This window comes from Microchirus variegatus (genome assembly GCF_963457635.1).
Source record: "Microchirus variegatus genome assembly, chromosome: 6".
NCBI lineage: Eukaryota > Metazoa > Chordata > Actinopteri > Pleuronectiformes > Soleidae > Microchirus > Microchirus variegatus.
In genome coordinates, this window is record NC_139807.1 from 4546962 (window position 1) to 4572485 (window position 25524).

The window sequence follows — 25524 nt, forward strand, 5'->3', positions numbered from 1 at the left end:
ACCTGCTGCTCTGCTCACCCCCTCCCTTCCCTGAGCGCTACGGTATCCGCAGCTGGTCAAATGTCGTCCTCGTCGTCTTTCTCCGTGTCAGCAGATGAGGTTCGTGAGGCGAGGGAGAGGGCGGAGCTACCGCGGCCGTAGCAGACGAAGCGGAGAGAGAGGAGGCGGGACTTCCGCTACAAGTAAAGAGACGCTTGATTTGTTCTCTCGCGTTTGTCCTTACAGGCTCCGGTAGAAACATGGCTTCTCGCTGCTAACAGTGGCTATGCAACCGTGGACCGCGACCATGTTATTTTACATGACTTTTTGAAACACTACGAAAATTAAACAAAAACTATTATACAGCGACTAGACAATGCAGGAGCACATAATATGTATAAAAAAGTGGATTTTGGGTTATATAAACCCATAAATACTACATAGTGTCCCTTTAAGTGAAGATATACAGTTCATGGTGTATACTTGACTGCATCAATCAAAACTTTTAGAATAGCATTCTTTAAGTTGGCCCCAATTGCGAAAAATAACATAACCAAATGCCAATGCGTAACACATTGGCCTTTCGCCCTATGTCAGCTGAGATTGGCACAGCACGCCACACGGCCCTCGCGTGGAGGATGAAGCGGTAGAAGATGTGATGATGGATGGATATTGGAAAGCAAAGAACTATAGCTTTGTAGCCATATACTTGTCATTACGGTAGCCCCTCTGGACTTCCGCAGAACGACCATAAACGCGCGACGCGCGTTAGATAACCCTAACCCCGTTATCTTGGGAAAAGGAGCAGAAAAGGACATTTTCTTTGACAATTCTACAGTCATAAAATCAATATAAATCCAGGCAGCCTCATTATCTTGATGGTCATCAGAGGGTTAACAGTAACTTGTTCCTTCCTTTATACGCTGCAACTGCAACTATCGCTTCCCCGTTCATGTAAAACAAGCAAAGAGAAAAATAATTAAGGGAGTGAAATGGTACAGAGCTTTAGAAACAAACAAATGGCAGTGGAGAGAGTGAGATAACTGGTGTGACCAGATATAGAGTGAAGGTAATGAGATAAAAAATGATTTCAGTTTCATGTACAAATATTCTCTTTCTCAACTGCCCTATATATTGTATAAAAAAATAATATATATATATAAATAAATGGCCCTTCTTCCTGTCCACATCCTATGTGTAACATCTCCAGACTGATGGCCCAGCCATCTTACATAACGATGGGAATTTTAATCAAAACTGACCTTGATACAGATCATCTTTGATCATGGCTGAATCCTGGGAGAGAGTGAAACTCTCCATCGGGAACATCTCTACGAGCTGGACTTGGTTATTGTTAACCTCCAGCTCAATCAGGCCACTTTCATGCTCCCAGGCAAGTCTATGGGCCGACTGATTTCTGCCGTAATAAAATATGCAATCGTCTGTTTTGGGGTAACCTAGTTTTTACTGGAACTGGAGAGAAGAGACGCGCCCGACGACAGTGTTTCAATCTAACTTTTTCTATCGGTCAAAAAAACATAAAAGTGTTCATCCCGGAACTTTTAATTGAGATACAACTTGCATAAAACACCACTGTGGTCAAAACAGTAAGAATATATTAACCGGGGTGTTTCAGTCAAGCATGGGCAATTGCTTTTTATCACTGCAGTTTAAGTTTCCAGTAACACATTTAAGTGTTGCATCTGCCTGTAGTGACATATAAATACAGTGATTTTTTTTCTCCAGTAATTCAGACTAAGAAGCACAAACAACTGTTTTATTATCTAATTGGTTTTATTCAAATGCACCTTCAGTTTGTAGCATGTTGTTGTACGGCTTTGTGTAAAATGACAACAAACGCTTATCTTTTTCTTCTGCCGCTATCTGTCATCACTGAGATACTGTAACAAACAAAAAAATATAAATGAATGGGGAAAAAAAGAAAACGGCATTATCAATAATGCAGTACGCGATTGTTTAGAATCAGCCTTCGTTTAAATATTCATGGAATTGCTGGAGAAGTCACAGAAGTGTTGAATTACAGGAGGATACAAATATGTGCCATTTTGAATGGAAAAAAAACAAGAAACTGTGTCAAGATCAATGCAATATAAGGTGGCAATCAAAGGGAAAGTGCACTGGAGGAGAAAGTCTGAAGCAGCCCATCGAGGCAGTGAAAATTATGATTTTTCTAGGGCAATTATTCAGCCCTGATTGTGGTTATTAATGAGGTATATTAATTGCAGAACTTCCAACCATTGTGGATGGTCGTTTAATTACACTTGAATCCCTCTACATCACTGTCAGTGTCTCTTTTAGTCGACGCCTTCCCCATCAGGCCTCTGATGAGCATCAGAAATCACATCCTTGGGCAACAGGCTTGCTGTGAACAGGTTTGTTTACACCATTTCACTCGACGACAAAAAATAAATATTCCCTCACCGATGGCGGAATGAAAGTTCTACAGTTGGCTGTCATTTTACTGTGTTTCTATAGCAATTGCTTTATTTAGTTACTGTCTATTATCAAAACTCATTTGAATCTATATTTTCGTATGGATCTGAGAAGGAGTGGTTGTTGCCATCACAACAGTGAATGGGTTTCCAATTAAAAACAGAAAGAAAGAAAGAAAACAAGTAGAGTATGTGCATAATCCCCGCCACCATAAACTGAAATGAAAACTAAAAAGACAGGGTTGTGAGAAGAGGCGTGCGTTCGGTGGGAAACATTATACAGGTTTTTTGACTTAATCAAGAATCCATATTGTATAAAGGCAGCTTTATTTTACTAAGTCAGGAATCTAAAAGATTGTGAAGGATCTGTTCAGTGGCGGTTGCCGGTCTTTAAAACAGGGAAAGCTCATTACAGGCCCAGCTATTTATACATAAATTCTGCAAGAACAAGAAAAACGCAATAATTATGTAAAACTGATATGCTATAAAACTGCTTTTATTGACAGTGTATATGTACAAAGGAAAAATGGGCTATATCCCCGAGCAAATAACACACAATGTCCAGATATTTGGCAACAGACCTAGGCCGCTGTCGTGTATTTCTGTATCACTGTCAATCAAAAAACTGGTTCTGCCTTTCAGAGAGTTCCTCCAATCATCATGCAGAAGCCCAACATAATGCGGAGGCTGCTACAGGAATATGAAAACTACGTAAGACGATCCGTCACTCACGATAAACAGCTGATTCTGAACAAACTAGTCCTAGATAATTTCCTGAATTTAAAAAAAAAAATCATTAAAATTATTCCTTAAGAAGTTTGCAAATATTTTCAACGGATCCTTGTTCAGGGCGATGCCGACTATTATGATGGTAAATTTCAAGTCATTCCGAGATACTTTTTTGGTTTTGAGAAAAAAGTCAGCTCACTGTCAAAGTGCATCAGGGCAAATGGATCATATTCTGAATTTCAAAAAGTCATTAAAAATATTCCTCAAGAGATTTACAAATATTTTCAACAGATCCTTGTTCAGGGCCATGCCGACTATTATGATGGTGAATTTCAGGTCATTCCAAGATACTTTTTGTTTTTGAGACTAAAGTCAGCTCACTGTCAAAGTGCATCAGGGCAAATGGATCATTTCCTGAATTTCAAAAAATCATTAAAATTATTCCCTAAGGGATTTATAAATGTTTTAAAGAGATAGTTGTTCAGGGCGATGCCGACTATTATGATGGTAAATTTAAAGTCATTCCGAGATACTTTTTGTTTTTGAGAAGAAAGTCAGCTCACTGTCAAAGTGCATCAGGGTAAATGGATCATTTCCTGAATTTGAAAAAATCATTAAAATTATTCCTTAAGAAGTTTGCAAATATTTTCAACGGATCCTTATTCAGGGCGATGCCGACTATTATGATGGTAAATTCCAAGTCATTCCGAGATATTTTTTGTTTTTGAGAAAAAAGTCAGCTCACTGTCAAAGTGCATCAGGGCAAATGGATCATTTCCTGAATTTCAAAAAAATCATTTAAATTATTCTTTAAGAGATTTGCAAATATTTTAAAGAGGTACTTGTCCAGGGCGATTCTGACTATTATGATGGTAAATTTCAAGTCATTCCGAGATACTTTTTGTTTTTGAGAAGATGGTCAGCTCACTGTCATCAAAGCAAATGGATCTTTTCCTGAATTTCAAAAAATAATTTAAATTATGCCTAATGCAGCATGATAAATCAGTGAAAATTAAAATTCCTCTAAAAAAAATTGAAAATCAAGGATGCACACCATCGGGTCATGCTCAACCCATATCCAAAGTCTTGCAATCTGACTAATGGTCAACGGTCAGCGAGATATGCCTGTCACAGACAGACAGACAGACGCAACTTGCTTTATAGACAGATGGTGGGGGAAAAACAAAAATAGTATTGAAACAAATGTCAAACTCACTCACCTGTCTTATAGTGATTACGCACTTTATTTGTTTTGATTCAATTCGAGACACCAGTGCAACACAGGGTGTGTTTGCATTTTCTCACAATGAAGAAAGGAAGTGTTGCAATTTTCTCCTTCATTGAACATACAGGGTATATAGTCACATGGTCGATGAATCAAGCAACGCATGTTGTGCCAAGAGTATGTTTTTCTCTTTATATTCTCAAGTCTTAGCTAAATTGAGTTGTTCTGTTTTGTTTTCTACTGTCTTCTGTCAATCAACGAGGCGTCTCCTTAAATAATTCATATCTGGGAAATGACAAAGTTGATATAATCCAAAAATGTGCAAACACAGACATCTAAATATATACACAGCGTGGAGACTATTCAGACCACTTACACAATGGCTGGCAGTCTCACTCAAGTGCATAATTAGCTGAATTAGATTAAATAACCAATTATGAGACTAACAAAGTAAATAAGGCCGCAGGGATTCCTTCAAATGCTCGAGAATGGAATTAAAGCGGAATTAGTTTATTGACAGGCTGAATGACAGTGTGGTCAGATAAATGTCTCTCTTCTTGTCACAAAGAAAAAGAACTAGCTGCTGTAAAAGGATGAAGCCGCTTACTTAAAGTGTGAGCTTCGAGTTAGGAATAACTTAAATTAAGTAGATGCTGAGCAGATTTAAAGCTTTGTTGCACACACGGGGACGTTTCCGTCATTGGATTTCCTGAAGCAAAGCTTTAACCTTCAGTAGACGTATGCGGGTGACGCCGTCACTTTAACTTAAAATGTGTTACATATGATACAAATGTGTGTCTGGTACAATACGGCAACATGACATAAAATAAACGAGAGAGAGAGAGAGAGAGACATACCTTTGCTGGCGTCCTCCACATGTTCCAGTTCATCTGGAAAACTTAACATCCCTGGGTGACACTCTTCACACTTCTCAGCCAGGAAATGGAGCAGCGTCGTACTATGACTGATGGATTTGGTGTCTCGCAACTAAAAAGAAAAACATGGGAAAGTCATTACTTTTTCTTTTAATATCAATTTACAATTACAGTTTTTTGTTAAATTGTAGCTGAAGGCACATTCTCATGACGTCAAATAAATGCATACATACGTCAACAAAAAAATGACACCGCACTCATGATACTAAAGGAACAGTGGAGCAGAAACATTTGAGATAAAGTACAGCACTGTATTTGCCGTGTAAGTGCACATGAGTGTGCATGTGTGTGTGTGTGTGTGTGTGTGTGTGTGTCTCCCCCCATCAGTGCATAGGAAACGTGTTCCATATTTATTTCCCACTGTGATTACCATGCTGTTCGAACGGCATGCTGGGAAAGCTAATTAGCACAGCCCACCTCTGTGTACTCATACTGATAATACTGGCGCAGTAAACAGCCTGCAGTTGGACATGTCTACACCTGTGCACATGCAAACATGAGTGTGCACATGCTTGATTGTTCTCATACTAACACACACACACACACACACACACACACACACGCATACACGCGAGTGATCTGGAACAATTACAGAGAGTCGAGGCATATCATCACACACACACACACACGCGCGCACCAACACAAACACACATACTTTCATTAGATGAGGATCAATCATTTGCTAATGTCGGGTAATCACAATTCAATTTCATGCATTTCAAATTTTAATTTGTCAATTGTTATACCCCCAGACTGTCATTACCACACACAAAAAGGAGTATGCTGATTTTTTTTTTTTTTTTTCCGTCTTCTGCTAACTGATACAAGAAAAGAGTATTAAAGAGAGGTTGAACCACGAGGAGGAAAAAACACACACACGCACACACAAAAAAAGCAACTGAGATTATTAACTAACAGCATGTTGACTCTGAAGAACGGCGTGCGGTGTATTTTTAGCTGAGCAGCTCTGCAATGCAGTCCCTATAGCTTCACTGATGAGTTGTTGATTATATACAGCAGTAGCTTTATCATGAACTCATCAACTGCCCAAACACAGGGAGGTATGTATGTATGTGAAAATAATTATAGAGTTCCACGAAATACAAGCAATTACTGAAAATAACGAAGCCTTGTGACCTAACTATCGTCGAGATGAGTTGGAGTGGGCTAACTCATCAACCTACCGATCAAATATTTAAATAAGAAACGTCATTCATGTTCTATAACTGTTTTAAAGTACTTGAATTTTGTATTTCTACACATATTTGGGAATACATAACAAGCTTATTTCTAAATGCTCTCCTTAAAGAGCACATGAGGTTTTACCTCAACATTTGCTAAAGCTCACATAGAGTGGTCCTGTTGCACATATATGTTAGTTATGGAGGTCTACTTACATACATTAACTTGTTTTTATGGTAAAAAAACCTCCGAGTTGCTGTAAACGAGCCGATAGAAATCCTCTTTTCTGACGCTGTTCCCCAGCCGCGATATTTCAGACTCAACTCTCTCACCCAGAAGACAGACTGTGTTGTGATTGGCCAATACCCGGAAGTGACATATTCAGCACACCCGCTCTCAGAAGCGCAGCTCCCCCCTCTGGAACGGTGGATGCACTGCTACTCATTATCAAAACGTTGTTTTAACAACGTTTAAAAATGGTTTTGTCACAGTGGCGCAGTGGCTGAACTGTTAGTTTTGAACCTTCAGGGCTTCTTAAACAAGGTAATGACGCAGATACACACTAAACAGCGTTAATTGGAACTTCCAGTCTAGGTCCACTTTAACTATCTATATATAATGCATTTGTATAACGGTTATTATGTTACTCTTCGATATGGCAAGTGTTGCTACTCCTTCGAACAAGTCTATGCATTCAGTTGTACCTGAACTTGTTAGTGTTGCTGTCCAGCGAAGACTGAACATTATATCACTGATTCACAAACATCCATGTGAATTTCTATTGACAAAATAAATAAATGTCCTTGACTGAAAGAAAATTTACTTCTAGTGACCTGAAAACACAAGAGACTCGGGGAATAACTATGTAAATAAATAAAATAAAATCTATTCAAACACAAATTAAAATGGCACAAGGCCACTGGTGCGAATGCTGGAGCCAGTTCCGCCATCACCGAGTCAACAATCTGTTAATGGTCGGCTCTGCTCAACTTTACGTGAACACAGCTCAGTGTAACACTGCAGAACTCTCCCCCTTCCTGTCTCCTCTGTTCCCCATTTTCCCTTTCACCCCAACCTGTCGTGGCATATGGCTGCACATTTTTTGACTCTGTCAGATATTTCCTCCTTCCATTGCTTTTTCTCTACACTGATGCCTCATTGTGTAAATTCTTGAGTTTCTCTTCTCTCCATAATATTGTGAAGGCTTCTGCTTTGAGATAATTATGTTGTGATATGGCGCTATATGAACCAAACTGAATTGAATTGAAAGTGTTTCTTTTTTTCCGAAAGAAAAGGCAGTGGTTTAAGGCTCAAGAGAAACAACGTTTACACACTTTTTTTGGGTCATGCACATGGTTAAATATATAAACACCATATGTTGAATCATGAAGACGGTGTTTGTCTTTGTTGTTGTTTTCCCTCTTAATTGCACTCATGTGTATGCTTTTGTGAATTAAGATTAACATTAATAAGATTAACATTAATTAGGGTTGAGCGGCAGGGTTGTGAAGTCACAAGTGTAAATGTTGACACTTTAACCTGTTTTTTTTTTGTACAAATATATTTTATTTTATGGATGTGTTCCAATAAAGTGATTAGGAAATAATTATACTTCATGGTCATTATGGCATTGCTGGCCTAAGGCACAGGAAAAAAAGGAAGACACGTAGAACCAGAGTGGAAATATATGTGACCAGCCAGGCTCCCAGGAGATTTGTATGTCCTTGACAGGACGGGGGGTGGGTGTAGAGGAGGGTTAAAGGCAGAGGAGGACCGGCCTGTGCCCTTCCTCTTGCAGCTCATTGCCATCAACAACCTCCTCCTCCCTGATGAACCCATTAGGTACCCTAGACCCACCACCCAGGGGGCCATTTACTTGATTGACTGAAGTAAGAAAGCAGACTTTTTTTTCCTTGTCCATCAATAATAGCCCAATCAGCCCCCTGAGGAGTTACCAGCTCTACACTGACACTCCACAGTGATTCAGTCAGCTTGCAGGAATACCAAAGGCATACTGGATTCGCCATTCTTAAGCCCAATTTATACTCCTGCGTAAAGTGCTCTGCGTAGCTACGCAGAGTCCTCTGCGTCGACGCAGAACCTGTCGAAGAGCCTCTGCGTCGTCTCCGGGTGCACGGAATATTTTATAAGTGTCCGTCACTCCGTCAAGGGACTACGGAGACGGCAAGAGCTGCGATTGGTCCTCAGGACAGGCCGAGCTAAGCTGCTCTGTGCCGGCTCTCAGTGCGCTCCGGGCGTCCTGACAGAGGCGGAGCTGATCCCCGCCGATAACGCCGCTGCCGAACTATAAATACGTCATATCTTAACACACACAGCACATGTTTAGACTCTAAATGGCCAATTTCTCGCCTCAAATTATCTTAAAATTGCGTTCCGTGACACAGAAAAGTGAGAAACGGCCACTTTTTCAACAACAACAGTCTTTCTCTCTCTTTCTTTCTCGGACGCCATTGCTCACTGTAGCCAGAAGCACAACAACCTTGCGCAGCGACCCCTACTGATCGGGCGGGAAATTGCAGCGAGTGTCCGTCACCACGACGCAGAAGTATAAATGCTCGAGGCGTCTCCGTGGTGACGCAGACGGATAACGCATACGCAGTCGGAGAAGTATAATGTGGCCTTTACAGGGCCGGCCACGAGGAAATGAGCCTGGATGACTGTCGATCCACTGACGTATGCTGTTCTGATGTTGATGTTGATAGATAATAAGTATGTACCCAGGTAACCTTGACGACTAGCGTCCTGAATTGCGTTGCGGTGCGTTACCTTGACGAGGAAGCCGAGGTTGAAACCAAACGTCTGGGCGTTCCTTGAACCGGCGTTCATGTAGTTGCCGACGAGCAACACCAGCTCCAGGAATTTGCTAAAGTTCTCGCTCTTCTTCACCTCCTCACAAGCGAACGTCACGTTCATGATGTCCGGTCGAATGTTGTTCACCTGCTCCTCGAACGTCAGCTTGAACAGAATGCCGTTGAGACGCGATCGGAGGAGCTTCACTGAGCTCATCTGACGAATTGCAATCACAAGAGGAAAAAAAAAAGAAAAAAGGAGGAGTTGTCAGTAGTTGTACAAAGAGCAGAGAAGTCATTGTCGTGGTTAAGTTGAGGGTAGAGACATTCATGTTAGTTATTCACCCATTTAGTGCAGTTTTAAAGGTGCATTATGTAATAAATCTAAAGCAACTGGCCGTAAAATCCTCCTAATATGTCACAGAGACTCAGGAATAATGTTCATATAACAAACTGAACTCACCAACAACAACAGTACAGACAAACTATTTGCCTTAAAAAATGTTTTGCAGACTGCAAATCATGTTTATGTTTTGAAATCATGTTTTTACATGTGGCGCCACCTACCGCCATCTACCAATCATTGCAGTCAGTAGAGTCTCAGCTGCCGAGCAACCACGGGTTGCCATTTACGTCGGACAACGAAACCTAAAAGACCTCAGTGTTTTGAATTTGAATGTAGTAACCGTTTTTGGCCACATTCTTACATATGGCACCTTTAATATAACAACGCAGAGATATGTCATTGCATGGAAATGACCACGTCCTGATATATATTTTACTTTTTTAGATGACATAATAGTATTTATCAAAATTCCAATTGCAATTAATAATAATAATAATAATATTCTTCCAGTGCCAAGTCGTAGCTCTCACAATCTGTGAGATTTATTATACTACTGGCTACATTAACTTTTCATAATGTCGAGCAATACAGAGACAGGAAACACTTTCTATAAATATTATACAGCAGCACTGCTTCGCATCCACATCACCACTATGTGGAGTCCCCGGTGTAATTATCTGTGTGACGAGTGTTAATGACCTGAAAATCAACTACCCTCTTTAGTAAATGGGATTAACCTGTTTTCTTGCCTCCCTCTTGACTTTCATATAGACGCGGGGAAGCTCCTATTAAACAGATTTGTCATAAATAAATAACAGCCTCAATCAATACTTGTGGGCTTGGGAGTGGAATCGCTGAAGCCAGGGAGAAAATAAATAAATAAATACATTTGGAAAAATCCATCCCCTTTGCAACAAGAGAGGGAATTAAAAGAAATGGGCAGCAGCAACCACATACACATTCCATAGATTGCTGCATAATCTGGTGCTTGAAGGCAACTTTCTGATCCAGCCCATGTTTATTGGTGCTTGGATTTTTTGCATATATCTGGACAAAATAGTCTCTGAGACAAAAGCCCCGCCAAACGCCACCATCACCACACCATGCATTCACATAGCACGTACGCACACACAGTGGCACGCAAAAACACTCCTCGCGTCTCCCTCACTTGAATTGATTTGTATACAATAAGAGGGGAAATCACAATGAAAGCAAGCACGCTGATGACAGCTCGGGCAGAGAAACAAAAAAAACAACAAAAAAAAACGCTTAAACACGGCTTATTTCCCAAGGGAACGGAATGGCTCCGCATCGAGGAGCCACTAGATCAGTGGGGTGAGATGTGGTCACAACATTAGTGAGATCATGAGGGGAAACTGTTCCCTCCTGCTTCATTACATATCCTGAAAGACATCAGCCCCAAAAAAAAAAAAAAATAGCCTTTAGCAAGTAAAGAGTATAACTTGGCAGACAGGGGCAATCCTTGAATATGGAATAAACTCTAATGAGCTTTACGTATAGTCAGGTTTGAGGGTAACGGCCATGCGGTTGGGGTAGACGAGGGTTTGAGCCCCAGTTGGAAGAAATGCCTTCCTGCATGGACTTTGCATGTTCTCCCCATGTGTGCGCGGGTTTTCTCCAGGTTTTCCTGCTTCCTCCCACAGTCCAAAAAAACATGCAATATGGGAATTATTGGACACTCTAAATTCACAGTAGGTGTGAGAGTGAATGGGTTGTTTGTCTCTATATGGACTGACGAACTGTCCAGGGTGTGACCCCCCCCCCCCCCCCCCTTGACCCTCATGTGGAGGATAACGCGGTAGAACATGGATGGATGGAAGTTTGAAGTTCACAGCTCCTGTTATGTGTTGCTTTAATACTATGAATATACTTTTATAATGTCATTGTACAATTACACCTGATAACTGACAATGTGTGGGGTAAATACATTTCAAAAACTTAAAAAAACTTAAGACAGAGATCACGTCCTCAAGTTTATAATGTAATGGCAGAAACAAAGTGAGGACTTTGTTCATTGTAAATCAGTTAGAGGATTGGGATATCAAGCTGGAAGACCGCAGCGGCCATCTTTTCAAAGAGCTTTGCTGCGGATAGGATTCATAGCCTCAGGGTGTGATTTTTTTTCACGAGGCAAGACTATCTACTGAATTATCAATGTTGAATAATACTCACAGATGATTGAACTAACAACAATAATAATAAGAGCTTACACTCAAGAATGCTTTACAACACAAAAAAAGAGAAAAGGACAACAGAACAGTGGCGAGACAACGGCCTGTTTAAAAATAATAAAAGGTCTTGAAGAGTTTTTTGAAGCAACTTTTATTTTCCTGAGTGAAAACAACTTTTTATCACAGCCTGTCATTTTGTAACTTTTTTTTCCCCCCCTCAGTTTTACTTTTCATCAAATATGCCCTTTATTTTGTTAGACCTTTGAATTAAACATGGACTGCATTTTTCGGTGCATGCATCACTGTGAATAATGCATTTTTTCGATCGCACCTAAACCAGTGTCCAATCACATGAAATTATACTCACCACGATGCCAAACTGCTCCGACTCTACCAGCTCTTCATATTCACCCTTTAGTTCTGCGAGTGAGTTCAGCTGTTTCTGCTCTGGCAGGTTCTTTATCAGGTTCTGCAAATGGAGAGAGAGAGAGAGAGAGAAAGTGGTGGCGGTGGGGAGGAAGTGTTAATGAAAATCTCATTTTTGTCCATCACAGAAATAAAAAAAAATCACTTCACAGATGAGGACGACAGCGTGTCTTGCACAGAAAAAGAAAAGAGTCCGTTGGAAGAGCGAAGCTGCTGACTGTGGCCGTGTACGACTTTACCCGGGTTACGTTACATTCTGGGGGGGGAAAAGCCCAGACACTGCCCGTGCATTTTGTCTCATCGTGCACTTTTCTGGGCTCATATATGAGACAGAGTTTCCCATTAATTATCTCCACTGTGGCAGCCCCACCATATTAAATTTGCCCTGCCACAGTTTCGTAATGAAGCAAATTTCTTTCAGCTACACCTCTGCGTGCATGTGTGTGTGTGTGTATGTTCCAGGTATTACTTATGTTCTGGGGACCTAAATCTGGTCACATTAGTCACATTATGGGGACTTTGTTGTCCTTACAGGGACAAAAAGCAACAACTCATGATTTAAATCATCATGTTTTATGGTGAGGTTAAGGTTAGGGTTGGTCTCTGATGCCTGTGAGAGAAAACTGCGTCTGTGTGCGCATATTATGTGCACATACATCTTCATCACTGTTTGAATCAGTTTTCTGTCAAGCTCTCGGTAGATCCATTAATTAATACAGATGGTGATGTAATTGAACTAACAGAAAACACAGGGAACATGTCTGCAGGTTTGGAACACGTCAAGTACTTAGTGTGACCTTCCCCTTGCACTTGAAGAGAAGCTCTCTAAAACCTGGAGTGGAAACCTAATTCATGTTATTATTAAAAAACTTTTACTTGCTCTACTATTTCTAGTTATTTACTTTACTATATGTTACGTGAAAAAAGGTTAATTACACCAGGTTAATTCAAGACATGATTGAGCATTGCATACACAGTTTGCTCATATACGAGAGCAGCTTTTAGTCACATCACTATAATCCAAATACCAATGATGATAATTTGACATAAAAACAACAAAGCTTTTGCACAGTACTGCATTTTTTAATAACCGCGTTAGATTTTAGTCAAACATAGACATCGTTTCACCTGTTTTCGTGAATGTGTGCTTCATTATAATTAATGATAATAATAAAATAAAATCAATAAATAAAATAATTTATTTTCTTGTGCAGATTTCGGTGCTCATTTGTGCAAGTTATGAGCACTGGGGAGAAACGCTGCTGAATGAACGAATGGCGGCGGGGGAACACAGAGAGGGGTCGGCAGATGGCTTGGTAGGAGAGAGAGCAGATAAGTTCAAGTAATCACTTCTCATTGTTGGCTCTTTACTTGCGATAGTAGTGGAATTTAGCCAATTACTGGACTTGCCAGGCACCTTCAGATAACTGATCTCGTGTTGCACAGCCTCCATCAGCTTGCAACTGTCTTTAAAAAAAAAAACAACAACACATAATTACTCAGCTAATAAGTTAAAAGCAGCGACAAAACATCACACTGCTGGTGGTGAGCTTACAGATTAGGAAGCTAATGAGAGGGGCTGTGTTTCCTGTAAATGTTAATTATTTGTGTGAAGGTCGCCCGAGTTAATAAAATTGACCACAGTGACCCCCCCCCTGCCTATTCTCAGAGGAGGAGAAGAAGAAGAAGAAGAAGTGCCCTTTTCCTAGTCTTCACAGAGCTTCCTTCCCCATTAGCTTCACAAATATATTCAGCAGGGGCAGACTGGCGCAGGATCACATGGGCAGATGAAACCCAGACAGTGAAAACAGACAGTAGACACAGGCTACTGGGACATGAATCCAGCTGACCACTTTATAGACCCCAGCAGTCATTGCAGGCACCCCGGCCATAGTCTACTGCCCACTAATGATGACATCTCTGTCCTTCCCTCAGGGAACACAGCAATATAAAAAACCGAGACGCAATGCACGGCTAGCAATCCTGCTTGGGAGGGAGCCATTATATCAAATGTTGCTTACTTTTGCTGAGGCCCCAATTAGGGTCAGTAGCAAGCAGTGGTGCCATGATAATGAAGGTTTTTGATCCTGTCAGCAAAAGCATGAAAGATGGTTGATTAAAAAAAAAAAAACACACACAAAATAGGGGGAGGAAGTGTAATTGGAATTGTGTATTTGAGCCAGATGAAGACTGGACATGTTTTTGCTTTTCCTCTTTTGTTTCAGAGCATATTATGGATGCACAGTAAATAGCCCATTCACTCACACATTCATATAGTACATGTATATGCAGCGCTTTTTTCTATTACACATCTTTCATACTCATTCAAATGCTAAGCACAGCTATTAGGGGAGCAACTTGGGGTTAAGTGTCTTGCCCAAGGACACACTGGCATGTATGGAACGGGGAATGAAATCCTCAACCTTCCTATTGAAAGACGACTGTCTTTACGACTGATTCACCACGGCCAATGACTGTTAATATATTATACATATATACATGTGTTTGACGTCATTGGAAAGCTTAGAAACTACATTTTCAGAATCAGTAAATAACTCAAAATGACCCCCCGAAAGACTTGTTTGTGGTTATTTTACGGCTGAGCACAATTATGAAGGAATGAATGCCATCTAGTGTCACTGGGAGCCAGGGTCAATGCAGTTACAATGTTGGGGTGGAACCATAAGTATGATGAAGTCCTAAAACCACCAATTTTGAGCCAATCTCATACCATTTTATATACTTTTAAATAACCAATTAAAACTAAAAATACTAACAAAAAAACCCTTGGAAATGCCTGAAATGACACAAACTTATATATATTGACCAACTTATCATTATTGCCATGATGGAAGCCCATTTTAATTGGCATAAATCCATGGTGACAGAGAATTTCAACAGACGGTGATATTAACAGGAAGCATCGGTTATTAGAACATTTCCATTTGAAAGAAACGACTCGAAGAACATTTCAACATGTCACAGTTGAGAACGACTGAAAAAAAAAAAACCCCAAGAAAGACAAGGTAATGGAAAACCCAAGCCACCTTGCAATTGTCATTTCATTTGTCTGTCATCTTGTTAATTATCAGAAACCCCACCGAGTACAATTGACACAAAGGCAGCGCCATATGCGAGGCAATGTGGGAGACGACTGGGTGATGATGCTGGGCCAGACTCTGCACCGCGGGCCACCACATAGCAGCCTGAGAGAGAGATGACTGGAAGTACGGTAACAACACTGCACATTGGTTTACTGCCTTGGGGGCGAAGATGAAGGCACGGCATATCGGCACACATTCCAATAAAATTGCAGAAATCCACTCACAAACCTGCAACAGCAGAATGTGGTTTTTGACAGAATTATGTATAATAATAATAATAATAATGTGCACATTTGCTTTAAAAAGTTAAAGGTCCCATATTATTCCCTGTTTCTCCAAGTTAAACTAGTTCCCTGGTGTCCTAATGAACATGTCTGTGACATACTTTGGTCAGAATACCATAAGAATGAAGCACCACAGCAGTTCAATCATCCTGCCAAAACAGCTTAAAGGAAGCTTAGTTAAGTTAAGAAACTTAAAGGACAGGAAATGACATCAGCCACAGAGGCTACTGGGAGCTAACAGCATTTAGCATTTGGAAAAGTCATCATTTGCAGGCTCTAGCAGGCACATTGCCGTCATTTATAACATGTATCCACCGGACAGATAAATCCTCTGAGGCTGGAAGTTTGTGTAGAACTCTGTGCTGCACTGTGGAGCCAAGAATATAACTTTTCGCGGACTTCCGGTTTTTCGGATACCGCTGCCCTCGCCAGCACTCTCACGTGTTTTACGGACAAAGCGGAGCTCCGCGAGACAACAATTCCAGGAATTTTGCGCCTTGTGTCGTCCCAAGGAGCGTGGAAATCAACATTGCGTGTTTTATCTCCTGTACTTAGGCTGAGGAGGACCACAAAAACATGAGTGAGTCATCTTTTGTTTACACTTTGGCCTCCAGAGTCCCACATAATAAGGATTAAAATGATTAAAATGTTAATTTTTCATAATATGGGACCTTTAATGGTAAATACAGGAGTGTTGATATGACCCATGGATACAATAGCGCGATAAATTTACCTCTCTGAATCTGCCATAAAGTACAAAAGTAAAAAAAAAAAGCAAAACAAAACCTCTCAAGACAAGTTTAGGAAATGTCATTTTAAATTTCACGACTCCAAGTGTCTTTAGAAAGCATACTGGGTGTATCCACTGTGAGATCCCTGTCAAGTTTCATGTCAAAGTGTGACAAACAACAGATATAGCTTTGGCTGACAGATTTATTGTTCCTCTGCTGACTGCCACAGTTGAAAAGCTCCCAAAACTGCCATTTGAAAAACCTGCGGCGTGATCCCGGATATTTGTCATCTGTCTGTTCTGTCTGACGAATCAGAATCGATAGATAATTGTCAGGTGTAGTGGTATCCAAAAAAAAAAACACACCATGCACTATCGCAATTTATTTTTGCACCAGTGTGTGTGTGTGTGTGTGTGTGTGTTTCTACTCTGAAACAGATTAGGATATCATTGTACAAACTACTCAATCAATGTTTTATGGATTTGCTGTCAGCAGTTTAACTTCCATACAGCACTGTTATTGTTACGAGTGTTTTTCCCCCCCACACATTTTACAGAAACTGTATATTATTTTTTGGGTGAACCAACAAAAAAAAAACAAACCCACATATATGGTGTATATAAAAGAAAATATTAAGTGCTACCTCCACTGCAAGGTCGGTACTTGTGGAGTATAAGCACTTTGCGGGGCTAAAGGAGAGTGTTACAGTAATGAGATACAGGTTATGGTTCACTAAACATATGTAGAGGATATCTGTTTCCTGTGTCTTCAGAGCTTTGGCTTCCATACTTTGATCTCTGCTGCTGCTGCTGCTGCTGCTGCTGCTGTCAACCAGCTTCGACCGAATCAAGTGCGAGATTCACAGCATCCGCAAAAACCCATGCCAAGCTAAACGAGGGTAAAAAAAAAAGGCTGGTTTTCAGGCATCACTTAGGCACAAACGCGTGCGATTTACAGTACCACAAAAAAAAAATATCAAACATAATTGCTGCTGATGATGTCAACATTCATATTCCAGGACTTGTCACATCTAAAAAAAAATACTGCACATAGGAATCCTTAATAAAGCTTTTATGTCAAAGAGGGGGAAAAAAATGCTTTGTGATGGAGCGAAATTATGTGCATTTTAGAGGAAACAATAACTTTACACAAAAGCTTGTTGGTGAATAGTTCACTGCTGGAGAACTGGAATAGTGAGTATGTCCAACAAAGACTATCAAGTTGTTTTATGTGTTTACAAGAACAGAGACATGTTGTGCTCAATGCCGCGTGGCTTTAGAAGAAGCATTTTCTTTTTTCCGGAATACATTTGATTTTCAAATGACATTTCAAAGAAGTATGTATGCTACTGAAAATCAGAACCATGACATGTCCTTACGGTTCTGTTTTATAAGGTTAATATAGATTTTGCAATTTAGGGTAATTAAGGCCAAACGTACAAGTAGTTCAGTCAACGAGGAAAAAGAGAGGAAGTACAAACAACAAATCCTGTTGTTTAACAGTAAACATCAGTCTCGGGGGCCTGTTATAGTATTAGGGAATCTTCATCCTGCCAAAAAAAAAAACACACACACACACACAAACCCCTCAAATCTTACTGTGAGCAAAGCTACAGTGACAGACTGACAAACAACAAACGGAGACTGATTTTGAAATCGCATTAAACTAAATGAGAAACGCAGTTTGGGGAGAAAGACGAAACGCGGCGAGAGAAAGGGAGATAGAGGAAGATAGACTGAGGGGTGAGGGATTAATTTCAGAGTCTGTGCCAGGCAACCAGACAGACTTAGTGTGACATTAAATGTGTCTTTTTTCTAAAAAAAAAAGAAGAAAATGTGTACAGCTGAGCACTAACATTGAGTTTAAAAGGGAAATGACAGTAACAGGGTGTATGGAGGGTTCATAGCAAAAGAGTTAAGCAGACATACAATCTAAAAGAGAGAGATGTGACAAAAGAGAACAGGTGATAAAAAAAAATAAAAAATGTTTCTGAAAGCATAATCCACTCTCAACTAAAATGTGCGTGTGAATGCTTCTTCTTTTGCAAACACTTTGATCAGGTCACACTCGAGTTCAAGTGAATGTTTGTGCCAGGTGTAATTGAAGGCCCTCTCGGTATTAAACGGTGAAACACATACAATAGATAGTTTCTGTTTCGCACGGAATACGCAGCAACAGGGACCCTGACATTTGCAGCTGAGGGAATCTGTGAAAAAAAATAACAATAATAATATTATTTCACAGTGATCCTGACAACTCCCGTTGGTAAGAGTGGGGACGTACAGATGACCCAGAAATATGGTTTACAGACTGTGTCCTGTCAGAGCGTAATGGAGGTTAATTTGTGTTGCGGTCGTGTGTCTAAGAGTGTCTCTGTGAGTGATATCCCGTCCTTGAAAAAAAAAAAGTGTATTTGAGAATAAAAATATCAAAACACATTTTTTAGTTAGTAAAAAATAAATATATAGCACTTGGTGCGCCTGAGGGGAGGCATCAAAATTTAACTGCTGTGCAGTGTGCTGTTCTGTGTGTGTGTGTGTGTGTGTGTCTGCGCCTGTGTGCACGGGTGACTGTGTCGGATTTTTAATCAGTATTCAACCTAAGGACGGTGTACCTGGCTTTGACCCTGTGGCTAGAGATCAGCAGCGCGGTGATGATCAGTGAAAAGAACATGCACCTTGGGTCCTGGCCATCCATTTCTGAAGAACATTTGATACTGCACTCGAGTCGGCCTCCCCTCCGCTTCCCCCCCTGACTTTGCTTTGTTTGTTCAGTACTTCTCCCTTTTCTGTTTTTATTTTTCCAGCCTTACCAAAATCAACATAATGTCGTTCACATTTCATCGGTAAATTAGCATTTGATGCAGTTAGAGTTATGTGCTGTGTGCCAAAATAAAACCACAATTAGGCCCAAGGGGAGGGGGGACCCCGGTTCTGCTGCTTAAGCTCTAATCCACCAGACCCAATGCAAAGCCATACTTATCGCCTTGCCCCGTATGTGCACTTTTACACCATGCAAATGATGCCCGGCGATGTGCCAATGTGCTCCAATCACCTGTTTGTTACAGCAGAGAACAGAGGCCAGCGCTGGCACTTGCCAGACCCTGCAGCCAATGGGCTACAAGGTGTAATGATTGGTCTCATGCATATGGATGATGTAGCGCCGTGATCTGGGTGATTGACAAGACAGATAAACAATAATAACAAGCAAGGCTAGTTCGAAAGACTCCTGTGAGACCTGGAGGATAGGCTGTTGCCATGGCGAGGTGATGAGAAGTAGTGCAAAACCCGAACACTGATAACCCCGGTGTTTACTGTGAGACAACCTAGTCAGAGTGTGTGTGTTATGATTCTATCGAATGTGACACCCTATGCAATTCACTACAATATACTGTCCTCTTGAAAATGATCCTGTCCTTCACAGCTTTTCTTTTTTTTTTGTTTTTCCTCACAGTCACACGCTGTCTCTTGCAGCCTTAAACAAAGAGAAGTAGAAAATGATCAATCTCCATGCAGTGAAGGGGGAATATAAGACAATATTTTAAGTTTACAGTATTTTAAAATGGAATTAACTATTGGGCATCTGGCATAAACCCCATGTCGAGTCAAATATGTAGATTTTAAATGTATTAAAAAGGAAAAAGACTATAATGTAGCATTGACGAAATGCTTTGCCTTGACATTTCAAATATAGCTATGGTGGCTCTGGTTTGTCCCGGTCATCTTCAACATGTGTCGAGGGACCTTGATTGGAGTTGTCACATCAGAGGAAGTGTCTGAAGAGGTTAGAGGCACAGATGTGGGTGCTGTGTCCTCAATTAGCATCATAAAAGAAGTGGACAAGTGGAACAACCTGGATTTCCAGAGCCGGTCTTTGCAGGAAGATCCTTTCAACTTCATGGTCTTGGATACACACCAACGTCTCCAAATCGTGTCCAATTAATTACCAAGTTTCTGATGTTATTCAACATAAATTAGGACCATTTAAAAATCAAATGGACTGCAACTCATGCTGAAGACTGCCACTTAGGTTAGGTAATACAAAAAACAGCATGACAGCATAGACCACTGGACACTACATCATTCTCACTTTATGTGCATACGAGTATTTGTCTAATGTGCAGGACTTGATGTTTCCCACTGTTTACTTAAAAGTTCAATTATGTCACACAATCACTGCAAGGCTTTAAATAGCAGACATGCTGGACTCTCCCCTGCACCTATTTAATAATCTTACCAGTTGCACTCGCACACACCACATAGGACAATACTAATTACGAAAGAATAACGGCAGCTTAGTGCTAGTCATTAGCATTTCCTTTTGAAAGGGAGATGGGGTAATATAAAATACATTGGCAAACATTAAACATTAAGAAGCCACTCTGATGTTTCACAAAACAAGCCCCCGGGGGGCCATATCGTCTGCTGACGAGAGTTAGTTTACCACACACGCCCCAAAACTGGGTGTGCTTAAACATTTAGTGATGACTCTCTCCTTTCGATCAGCCAGATCACACAACATGCCCTGGTTAGAGGTGTGGAGAGAGGGGGAAAAAAAAGCTGCTTTTTTTTAGCAGTCTACTAAAACAGTTTCCTCTCTCTCTCTCTCTCTCTCTCTCTCTCTCTATCTACGTCTCTGCTGCTTCAAGGTTCAATCTGTTGCGTGTCCAGAGACGGTCGTCTGCATTCCACGGTCGTAGCGGAGTGGCTATTTCAGTTATCGTTGCCTTTCCATCATTTGAAACGAGTCATGGTCATTCTCCTATGACCTCTGGCAAAACAAAAAAAAACAAGGCATTTTCACGCAGACAAGAAAACTGCCACTCACTGGATATATTCTATTCCAATCTGGGAAGCTTAGCGAGTGTTTGTGTAGGAAAATCTCAGTAGATCAGCAGTTTTCTGAAAACACTTGTCTGGCACAAACAACCATACCACCTTCAAACTCACTTAAATCACCTTTCTTGAACTTCAGTCTGTCTGATTTTTTTTGAAATGATCATCTTGACCATGCCCTCATGCCCAAATGCATTGACTTGCTGGTATGTGATTGACTGATACAAGTTAATAAGCAGTTTGAATAAGCGTATCTGATAAAGTGACCATGGTTCAGGGAAATTGTAACCAACCCAATCCCAGCTGACACAGGGCAAAAGGCGGGATAACACCCTGGACAGGTCGCACACATATGGTCAATTTAAGGTGTCCGATTTGCCTAATCCGCAAAATCTGCATGTTTTTGAACTGAGTGAATGCGGAGAAAAAACCCCCGCACACACGGGGGAGAACATGCAAACTCCGCCGCGTGCATTTCAATATAATTTTAAGTGGCCATCTTAACACACCGCATACACCCCTCTGTGATTATGCATGAGCTCATATCCACTGAGGTCAATGTGCTGATGAGGTTTGATGAGACGTGGTTAGATTTAAAAAAAAAAAAAAAAAAAAAAAAAAAAAGGACCCATAACTGAACATCAAAGCAACGCTGCAGACTCTTATCTACACTGTGTGCCACGCATGAGAAATGGACGACAGACGATGGAGGCAGAGGAGGTGGTTAGGGTTTTAAAAGGCTTGTATTTGCTTGGGCAGACATTTGAAGTGGGCTGTGCATGTATATATATTGGAGGATATTTGAAGATCTGTGCAGTGCAATTGCAAAGAGAAATTTACCAAGGTGAGTTACTGAAACAATAAGGGAACATAACGTATTCTGCAAGAAACCTGAGAAAGACATGGAGCTTGGCAGTTGCTAGGCATTAATACCCATTCCTTGAGACACGGTCCCTCCAAACTGAATCGACTTTACCATGTCTTTCTTTGAGTAAGGTCGTTTTTCAATTAAATAAAACAAATGGTAAATGGTGCATATTTATAGAGCACTTCTCTAGTCTTGAAGATTCACCTATTCACACCCAATCACTCACACATTCATGCAGTGCATCGATGTGCATTCACACACTGCCAACACGGCTGTCAGGGAGCAACGTGAAGGGTTAAGTGTCTTGGCCCAAGGACACGTCGGCATGTCGGACTCGCACAGCCAGGAGTCAAACCTATAACCCTCGATTTGAAAGACAACTCGCTCTACCATTGACCTTTTGTCACCTATTAACATAGATTTGCATACTTTCTACATTAGTGATGATGGACTAATGCTGCTGCTGCTGAACTTGATGTAAAACAATCCTCTACATTACAGCATAAAAAAAAAAATCAATTTATAACATGGCCAAAATGAAATATGTGATAAGGTCATTTATTGATTTAACAAATCTCCATAATAAAAAATCACTCTCATTGCATCTCAAACAACCCTTCAATGTGATACCAGTTGATTAAACCTTATACACTCTTAGAAATGGAAGTGCTAAGTAGAACCATATAAGGTTATCAAGCTTGTCCTCATAGGAGAACCCTTTTTGGCTCCAGGTAGGAACCCTTTTGGAGGGTTCCACCAAGAACCCTTTTAAAACCCTTTATTCAGGAAAGGGGTTTTAAAGGATTCTCTGGATCAAAATGGTCCTTAGTGGAACCATCAGTGTTACCAAGAACCTTTGAAAAACCCTTTTGGGAAAAGGTTTTTCAGAAGCAAATGGTTCCAGGTAGAACCTCAGCCCTTGTAGAAGGACCCTTTTGGAACCCTTATTTCTAGTTTACATGGAGCAGTGAGAGCAGAGGCTCAAATATCATCATCCTGCCAGTTGAAGGGGAAACAAGTATTCAGAAACATTTAAATCCCAACTGGGAGGGGACAACAGCAAAGTCATAGGCACGGTCACGTCACAATTTCAAACAAAGCAGGTGAGGTATAATATGCACCTGACTTACAGAAGCTGGAGGTCTTGTAATGTCAAACACAAACACAACCACAATGCAACCAGGGCCCCTGAAGCCCACAGCACACACGTCTGGCTCTTTTTTCCACACACAAATAATGTCTACAGGACCCTTCCTTCCTTTGCTGAGTCTGTTGCCAGCCAACAATAACACAGGAAAGCTTTGTCAGGCTGTCAGCCCTGTAAAAGCAGACCTTTGCCAAGCTCTCGGAGTCTCAATCTGTTTTCACTGTGTGTCAGAGCTCATTAATGTCTCTGATTGTCCTCTTCATCTCATTGTTATACAGGACGATCGTGGCGGCGGTGTGGCTCGGATGTCCTTTTAAATTTGATAAGGCTGACCTCGTAGACAAAAGTGACCTACGCTGACCGGCACATTGGGTGTTGTGTAGTAAATGAGATGAAGAGGGGAAAAAAAAGACTGAGCAGAAGATAACCTACATGCAAATGTGTGTGTGTGTGTGTATTGTGATCTCTTTGAGACCTTTTCTGCCATAAACACTGACCTTGTCAGGAGTCTGCATGGAGACCAAAACCTAGTCCTAATAAAGCAGAGCCTCTTCATGAGGCGCTGGTTAAGTTTAGCGCTAATAGTTGTATTTTGGTTATGGTTAGGCTTTGTTTAGGGTTTCCAAATGAATGGAAGTCAATGCCGTGTCCTAAGAAGAATAGCAAACCTTTGTTTGTGTGTGTGTGTGTGTGTTTGTACGTGTGCAATGGACTGTGCACATTTTCACTGGTTGGATGATAAATGACACAATTGCGCAGAGGCTGGGAGATCGAGGGGATAACTGACACTGTCTCTCTATTTGCATGTACTGTGGCCATGTTTGTAATGCCGGGCGCATGGAGATGAAAATCAATGTCGAATTTGCGAGGATTCATATGGAGGCTGGACGAATGGCGAGAGCCCGGACTGTCTGACACCATTCAGGGTTGTGTACATCATCTCTGCGGCGCTGATGGGCCCTAATGCAGAATAAGGAGAGCCAATCAACTCCTATCTATCCACTCTGCCAGGGTGACACATTGCAGGGGGGGGGACTTCAAGGCCAGCGCGCCGACTGCCACATTCTGCTGACAAATCATTACATTAGACATGTCGACAGAGATGGGGAGATAATAAGATTGAGTTACAGAGTTTAAGATGCATTATGAACACCTCTTGTTTCCTTGGTTCCTTCCATTTTCACTATTCCTTCCATTTTTCAACACCCCCACTGGCTTGTCGATGCTAAAAGAGATTTCTGATCTGAACTGAATTCTGTATCCCTGTTTTCCCTCCTGTGCTACTAAGTACTAAACAACTATTTTAAACTGATCCACCAATTACAAGAGCCCCACACCAGTGACTGTAAATCCAGGGAAACATTACTGAACTACCAGCCGGGCAAAGTACATCAATTTTTACGTGCATATTAGCAGAAATTGACACACGCACGCATATCAAAACAACAGTGTATCAACCACGTTATGAATATCAAGTTCAGTTTTAAAACAGTAAAGCACAATATTAATTTTAAGAGCAAAAGTGACAAAAAGCTATCAGACAGAGGAAAATAGTAGTAAAACAAGAGCCGACGAATAGCAATAGTACATATAAAGTCTAAATGAACTCCATTCTAATTCTGTTTTAACTATACTCTTTTTTCCCTCGTATTTACGCTTTGAGAAATACATTTTAGAAATGTATTTCATTCCTTTTAACTACTGCCCAAGCGCTGCCAACACATCTCACTCGGAGTGTGTGTGCAGTTGTCCATGTGGATAAATGGTGATTGGCATGTGGCTGAAAGTGGGTGGTGTTGAGTGATTAATCAGCATAATGAGTGTAGATGAGCACTGTGCAGATGGCGCCCACACTTAGGACTGTGTCTCCCAGCAGGAAGTCTTTTTTTTTTTTGCTCCCCTTCAGTGCCTCTCTCTGTGGCCCCGACTCTGCTCCCCGAGGCATGTGCCGTTTGCCTCCTTGTGCGATTTGTGAAGTCATTTCTGTATGATTTCATTCTTTAGTCGTCTAACTCCAGGGGGTTTGTTTAAGTATATGATCAGCAAAATTTCCATATGAAAAAAAAATAAAAAAAGAAGCATCCCCTCTCTTTCTGTCAAATTCTGCCTCATTATTCTGTGTACAGACACAAAACAAACACACACACAAAAAAACAAACACGTAGGAGCAAATTTTGTTGTCCGTCAAACGCGGACGCCTCAACTGAGTTTTTAATTATTTCACGAAGAACAAAAGCCACTGTAACAACTGTGCGACAAAGAAAGAAATAAGATTTAA

At 40.9% G+C, this 25524-nt stretch overlaps 1 protein-coding gene across 1 annotated transcript in view; it reads right to left on the reverse strand.

Moving 5' to 3' along the window:
- Positions 1 to 25524, reverse strand: part of diaph2 (diaphanous-related formin 2) — a gene marked incomplete at its 5' end in the record, with an annotated part of 361962 nt that overhangs the window by 128291 nt on the left and 208147 nt on the right. The window contains 3 exons of the mRNA XM_083890769.1: positions 5244 to 5373; positions 9291 to 9530; positions 12219 to 12320. Coding sequence (XP_083746895.1) covers positions 5244 to 5373; positions 9291 to 9530; positions 12219 to 12320 — 472 coding nt within the window. The remainder of the gene's footprint in view (positions 1 to 5243; positions 5374 to 9290; positions 9531 to 12218; positions 12321 to 25524) is intronic.